The sequence below is a fragment of the Sycon ciliatum genome, chromosome 3 (assembly GCF_964019385.1).
Source record: "Sycon ciliatum chromosome 3, ocSycCili1.1, whole genome shotgun sequence".
NCBI lineage: Eukaryota > Metazoa > Porifera > Calcarea > Leucosolenida > Sycettidae > Sycon > Sycon ciliatum.
This window is the reverse complement of record NC_088645.1, coordinates 41,699,239-41,706,738: the sequence shown is the minus strand read 5'-3', so window position 1 is coordinate 41,706,738 and position 7,500 is coordinate 41,699,239. Positions and strand designations below refer to the sequence as shown.

At 50.5% G+C, this 7,500-nt stretch overlaps 1 protein-coding gene across 1 annotated transcript in view; it reads left to right on the top strand.

The window, feature by feature from the left end:
* LOC135812271 (arf-GAP with dual PH domain-containing protein 2-like) overlaps window positions 1-7,500 on the top strand; it is a 16,064-nt gene that overhangs the window by 5,812 nt on the left and 2,752 nt on the right. The window contains exons 5-9 of the mRNA XM_065325635.1: window positions 930-1,045; window positions 2,841-2,996; window positions 3,859-3,930; window positions 4,431-4,481; window positions 6,229-6,300. Coding sequence (XP_065181707.1) covers window positions 930-1,045; window positions 2,841-2,996; window positions 3,859-3,930; window positions 4,431-4,481; window positions 6,229-6,300 — 467 coding nt within the window. The remainder of the gene's footprint in view (window positions 1-929; window positions 1,046-2,840; window positions 2,997-3,858; window positions 3,931-4,430; window positions 4,482-6,228; window positions 6,301-7,500) is intronic.

Sequence of the window (7,500 nt, the reverse complement as noted above, 5' to 3'; positions counted from 1 at the left end):
GTAAGTGTTTTCTCCCCACACCGGAGCTCGCGCTTTCTGCCGACTTGACTCAAGTGTCAAGTCAAGTCGGAGGAAAGTGTGAGCTCCGGTGTTGGGAGAAAACACACTTCTCCTATCGTGCATACTCTAGCGTTAAGCCAGTGCTGTGCTGGTGCATGGCAACACCTCTTCTCTCACATCTTCTTTATTTCTCTCTCTCTCTTTCTCTCCCCCCCCTCTCCCCCCCTCTCTCTCTCTCTCTCTCTCTCTCTCTCTCTCTCTCTCTCTCTCTCTCTCTCTCTCTCTCTCTCTCTCTCTCTCTCTCTCTCTCACATTTCTTTACATTGAATACTCGCCATCTAGATCTCCACCCAACATACACTCGTTCCTATCTTTGTTCATCTTCATGATCAATCGCCAGTGTATCTGATACTTGAAAACACCGCCATTCCGGCAACAGGCTCTCAGCTGCACCAAATAAAGTTATTTATTTGGTGCAGCTGAGAGCCTGTTGCCGGAATGGCGGTGTTTTCAAGTGCAAGAAATACGCTGCAATGGAGTTTGGGAATTCTGAAGTGCATCTGACCACCCGCTTATTGTTTTGTCTTTGAATTCTGTGTGTAAACCTTTCTAATTGTCAAGTGTAAACATTCCACCGCAGCCGCTTACACAATCATGCATACCTCTTCACTTCTCCAACTCCAATAACGGTCTCTTTACTGTGAATCACTTTGCATTCCTAGGAGCGGCGGAAGCAGTTTTTGATTGGTCTGCCCCCAACCTACCCGTTCTCACTTTGTGTGTGAAATGGAGGAGGGTGTACACATGACCTTCTCGGCAGTAGACAGTACTAAACACACGTTTGGGCCCAACATGTTGGTCCGCCCATAGCCTGACCAACCGTACCGGTTTCGCCGTGCCTGATTCCACTGTGTGTATTCACCTTGTAGGTAAGAAGTCTGGCATCCTCTTCAAGAAGGGCAAAGGCAACAAGGACTGGAAAGCACGCTGGTTTGTTCTGGACGTCGGCACGGGAAACATCAAATACTACAAGTCCAGAAGCTCAGTAAGTACACCTCTCCCTCCCCCCCCCTGGCACCTTACATCTTACTAAACAAGTGATTCCTTGCAGGGGGGGGGGGGGGGTAGCTGGTCCCCCTTTCAGGGGGTGCACGACCGCATATGTGTAAGATGGCTGGTGCATGTCATTCATAGTCATTATGTGCATGCTGAACCTAATTGAAATTTGGGGGTTGGGGTCCCCCCCCCCTCGTGCCCCATGCTCGCTACGTGCCTGCCTTGATAGAAGCCGGGGGAGGGGGGGGGGATGTGTCATCACCAGCACATCATGTTGACTGTTATTCATTCATGACCCTTGTACGGATGTTGTTGTTGTTTTGTTGTTGTTTTTTATTTGAATTCGCAATACCAAACGGGCAATAAGCCCAATTACATGGAAGCGAATAAAAGAATGCTAAGAATGAGGCATTGGGGTGGATGTTATTTCAAGTGGAAAATACTGATCCCGGGAGGTACTACAAATAGGTACAATGAAAATCTGAAAAGGCCATGGTACTGTCGTTTACCATGCTGGAAGCAGCTACATGGAGAAGGAAAAACAACAAAAAAGACGTTTTATCTCATGTATTGGACAAACAGAGCTAACAGGAAAAGACCGTTCGTTATATGCCTATACATACTGTCCGTGTGTGTGTGTGGGGGGGGGGGGGGGGGGCATGTCACTGTTTCTGTTCTTTTAAAAACGTTTATGGCCTGAGAGTGTACGGGTACACGGCTGCTGCGAAATCGGCCACGGCTTTGCAGGAACGTACACTGGCTGGCAGAGTGTTCCACAGCGCAGGTCCACGGAAGAACGGTCGGCGAGTGCCTGTATTCGTCCTGGCCAGCGGGAGAATGAGCCTGGCGTTGGCTTGATGTCGAGTTGGGGCCGTGGTTGCGGGCTTCAGCTGCTTTGAAAGCGCTGTACTACATTGGCCGTTCAGGCCGCGCCAGATGAGATCGAGGAGTCGGTGGTGTTGTGTCTCCTCGATTTTCCGGAGGGATATGCTCTCCCTTTGGTGGCTTACCGAAGATGTGGGTGGTAGGCTGAACACAGCGCGGATGGCACGGTTCTGAAGACGTTGGAGTTTCCCTAGAGCGAAAGCTGAGAGGGACGTGCTATAGGCCACACTTCCATATAATAGGTCGGGCATCACAACGGATTTTAGGTATTGGACCCTGGCCTTCTGGGAAAGGGATCGCCGGGCTCGCCACAATGCTCCGACTTTCCTGTTCGCCTTCGCTGTAACATCGTGGATATGATGGTCCCAGGTCAGTTGCTCGGTGATGGTTAAACCCAAGTACTTGGCCGCAGTACAAGCAGGTAAGCGGGTCTGATGGCAATTTACAGCGATACTGGTTTGCGCATCCCTCCCACAGATGGACAGAACTTGACTTTTGCGTTCATTCAATATCAGGCCGCGGTTTTCGAGCCAGTCGGCCAGCGCAGTGACGGATGACGAGAGTCCCAGTGAAATAGTTGCCGTGTTGGAACCACTTTGGTACAGTGCAATATCGTCAGCATGTACGATATCCTGTGCATGCCAGATAGCCGCTTGGTTGCTTTGACTCAACCACTGCAGAGCTAGCTTGGGCGTCTTTACGGAGGGACCATACTGTACGAGAAACCCTCTCGGGTAGAACTTGACTTCGAACTTGACTTATGAGTCTCCATGGAGAATCACGTGGTCATTTGGGAAAAATTCTAACGAACGTATCAACTGCGTGTGAAGAATCTGTTGTCGAGTACGTGGGATTGGTTGCTCTAATCTATTGCTGTTCTCTGTCACCCCATTGTGCAGGATCAACCCCTGGGTGTGCTGTCCATTGCCAACATGAACGCATGCCTGGCCTCCGTGTTCACCAACCACCCGCACAGCATGCAGATCGCCGTGCCCGACACTCCCGTCTCGTCCGGCAGAACCAGGAACATCTTCGTGTACAGCGAGAAAGGCAGGGTAAGTCCTCAGGGCGGGAACACTGCGGTGGATGGGTCAGGGCCAGTTGCATTTCCCTTTCTGCTCTGCTTTACCTTTCTCTAAGTCAGGACCGCCGGAAGCAGTTTTCAATTGGTCCGATCGTACCAAAGTCTTTCTTTCATACTTTGTGTATAATATGGCGGGTACATATGCCCTTCTCACCAGTAAACATGTGTTGCTAGCCACAACGTTGGTCCGGTGATAACCTGACCAACCAGACCGGTTCCGACGGGCCTGCTCGTTTCGTTCGACGCTCTTGATGTTTGCACGTTGTACTGTTGAGGCAACGGACTGAAATAACAATATAAACCAGACCAACCAGGGAGCTGGTTGCACGAGCGTGTGAAACGAGAGCATTCTGGTTGAGGTCATGACGAGTGCGATTCAGCTTGACCTCGTCGAACATGCCGGATTCTGAAATCATTTTGTGCCCGACCCTATATCAGACGATGATGAATCCTCGAGGCATTCTGTACTCAAATCAAAAATTGCTTCGAACATGTATTTAGCACAATGGCGTAGTGTCATCTAGTCTGTAATGTGCCCATGCAGCTCAAGGCATGAATGTACAGTGTCTCATGCAAGTGATCTGCTCGTCCATTCATGCATTGGCTGACAGCATGGGGATGCTCCCTTTGCGTACCAATGTGCGTGCCTGCATCCGAATGTGTGCATGTGTGTGTGCGTGTGTGTGTGCATGTGTGTGTGTGTGTGTGTGTGTGTGTGTGTGTGTGTGTGTGTGTATGTATGTGTGTGTATGTGTGTGTGTGTGTGTGTGTGTGTGTGTTTGTGTGCACGTGCGCGCGCGCACGTGCGTATGTGTGCGTTGGATTGAGTGCAGGATATAATTGAGTGGCTGGTCGCAATCCGCCATGCCAGGCAGGAGTTTCTCAAGCTCTCAGCCGGTGATATGGTAAGCAGAGGAGTAGCTGGTCCCCTTTCAGGGGTAGGGGTAGCTACCCCTGAAAGGGAACCAGCTGGGCCCCCTTTTAGTGGGGTGCACGGCTGCATATGTATAGGATGGCAGGTGCATGTCATTCATGGTCATTATCTATATGCTGATCCTACACGTACATGTAGGTTGAAATTTGGGGTGGGGGGGGGGGGGGGGTGTGGGGTGTGGGTGGGTGTGTGTTTGTATGTGCCCCCCCCCCCCCTGTGTCCCGTTCGGCCTACACGCCTTGGTAAGGACAGTGTGACGTTGTTGATCAATGTGCAGCCGTATTTTTTATCTGTACGAGATATCTCAAGTGGATTCATTCCTTTCAAAGAACATGGTACTAGGAGAGGTGAATTCAATGAGATTGAATTCTATTCCGGGACAGTTCTACAAGTATCGACGAAGTTGCTATAACCTTTTGCTCGCACTGATAATGAAATCTGTTTGTGATTTGTGCTGTGTTCACTTTACAGCTGACTAAGGACTTCAGCAAAGCCGGATACTTACAGAAGACTGGACCCAATGTGAGTGGTGAAGTTTGGGCTTTCATGCCGGTGTGTCCGTGTATGGATGTTGAAGCGTGCAAAAATGCAATGGGTTGAATGCCAGTAGTTTAGCATAGTCGATTGATGGAGTTCAACATTGAACATCGGGAGTGTGCCAGGACTCTATCTAACATTGCTTGTCTATGCCCAATGACTTTGGATTGCCTTTGAAGAAACTCATGGCAACTGCTCCTACAGAATGGCCGTTGCTCAGATCTTCCACGATCGCATGGTGGATAGGTTTCTCCAATCTGTCCAAAGTACGCAGTTGTGGCTTTGGCTCTGTGTGGTCAGAGTATTGGAAATGCCGTCAGCCCTTGAGAGAGTGGAAGATACAGCCGGTGTGGCCTTACTGCGTCCTTACTCATGTGAAACCTATTCCTATTGTCCGCAAACTCCAATCATCGTGGCAGCAACTTACACATCAGATTTTTATGGAACTTCACTGCTCAACTCCAATAATGGTTTCTTTTCTGTAAAATTACCCTGATGATGGCCCAGGCCCGAAAATCCGGTGTAATATAAGTGTGAATCACAGCAAAGAGATCTTATTGGAGTTGAGTGAATTTTCAAAAATTTGTAGAGAGGTTTTGCAGAGCGAACGTTCGCAATGATTTTCGCGTTCCGGGTTGCGAAAACTATTGCGAACGTTCGCGCGAAATTTGTGTTTTGCATGTTTTTCGCTCCAAGACATTTTCGCGTGCACTCGCTTGTTTGAGAAGTACAGTGAGTGGTCTTCATCCGATTATTTTTGTTGTTGCGAGTGGTGGCACCTAGAGTTACGGCCTGAGACGAGAGCTCCTTGACTACCTTGTCTATGGCCGGAGACCCACAGTCACAAACGGGTTGGCTTGTGCCGTAATCTGGCGCATCAACACCTGAAATTCAAAGAGGCATCGTTGATGTAACCGACTCTGAGCAGTGAGAAGACGAGCAGGCAGGAGATGGTCCCGGAGAAGAAGCAACACGGGCTGCCACAAGTATAGCCTAGCTAGCACCCGCGGACCAAGCCAAGAGTAGAGATCAAGCACAAACATGAGGACTGAGGGTGGCTCACCGTGCACCGGAACAGTCCACAAAGAGCGTTACTGCGAAAGTTTGCATGTATCTCGCTCCAAGAAATGTTCGTGTGCACTCGCTTGTTTTTGAGAAGTCGTCTCCATCCGTTTATTTATTTGTTGCGAGTGGCGGCACGCGCACCAGGTACCCTGAGTCACGGCCTGAGACGAGAGCTCTTTGACTACGTTGTCCATGGCAGGAGACCCACAGACAAACGGGTCGGGTTGGCTTGTGCCGTAATCTTGTGCATCAACACGTGAGATTCAAAAGGCATCATTGATGTAACCGACTCTGAGCAGTGAGAAGACGAGCAAGCAGGAGATCGGAGATGGTTCTGGAGATGAAGCAACACGGGCTGCCACAAGTATGAAAGCTAGCACTCGCGGACCAAGCCAAGAGACTTTGAAGAGTAGATATAAAGCACAACTAATACTTGCATGAAGATCACCGTGCACCAGGCCAGGCTGACCAGCGGTCCACAAAGAGCGAAAATTACTGCGAAAGTTTGTTTCGCGTTTCCTGCAACTTTCGCGTTCAAAACTGCGAACGTTCGCACGAAGTTTCGCTTTTCGTGATGTCAACCGAAAATTCGCGCGAACGTTCGCTCTGCAAAACCTCTCTTGTGAAAACCAATTTTCTTTACCCTGTGTGCATAATATATCTTCAGGCATCGCATGGCTGGAAGAAGCGCTGGTTTGTACTGGACGGTAGGAAACTCCGCTACTACGGACATCCACTGGTAAGGACGGGCAGCATGTTGTAATTTGCGCCGGCTTGCTGGTATCCATGGAAACAGGACATTGTATTGTAGCAAGAAGGACTCGCGGGTGTGCGTGTGTGATCCCCGGAAGCCTAACGAGTAGGGCACTGTCCTGGAAAGAAAGGGGTGGTGGGGGGTTAAATCCCGCTCGTGGGTCCTTCTTTTGCAACATTTCCACATTGGAGCTCGCGCTTTTCCGCCTATTTGACTTGACTGACTCCCGACTGCCATCCAGAGCACACGGGAAGTCCATCGACCCTTCCACTCGGCAAACCAGCAAGAAAGCAAGTCTAAGGTTCGAAGAACTTGTCGTAGGCAGTCGTGAGTCAGTCAAGTGTTAAGTCAAGCCAGCGGAAAAGCGCGAGCTCCAGCGTGGGAAGCTAGCCCTTTCCGAACAAATCATCGCCGAAGTCGCTGTCACTATTTCGTACACTTGGTTGTAATTAAGGATTTGTGATATAGAAACGTTTCATACCGAACTGGCCTTTGAAACCTGGCGACTGGTTCGCTCCTCACGAGTCAAGCAACCTTTTGACGCTGTCCAGTTGTGCAACTTAGCTAAGTACAAAACTCCAGCATGCAATTTTAGGCCATTATGCCACTTCCTTCAGAAACAATAATTTCGTTAAGTGGAGCAAGCACACTGGAAGGCAATGAGTGGATATGCTTCTTTCAGGTACAGTAAAACTCCCCTAATCCGGCCAGGTTTGGACCGAGCCTCCCCTAATCCGGCCAGGTTTGGACCGAGCCTCCCCTAATCTGGCCAGGTTTGGACCGAGCCTCCCCTAATCCGGCCAGGTTTGGACCGAGCCTCCCCTAATCCGGCCAGGTTAGGACCGAGCCTCCCCTAATCTGGCCAGGTTTGGACCGAGCCTCCCCTAATCCGGCCAGGTTTGGACCGAGCCTCCCCTAATCCGGCCAGGTTTGGACCGAGCCTCCCCTAATCCGGCCAGTTTTGGACCGAGCCTCCCCTAATCCGGCCAGGTTTGGACCGAGCCTCCCCTAATCCAGCCAGGTTTGGACCGAGCCTCTCCTAATCCGGCCAGGTTTGGACCGAGCCTCCCCTAATCCGGCCAGGTTTGGACCGAGCCTCCCCTAATCCGGCCAGGTTTGGACCGAGCCTCCCCTAATCCGGCTAGTTTTGGACCGAGCCTCCCCTAATCCGGCCAGGTTTGGACC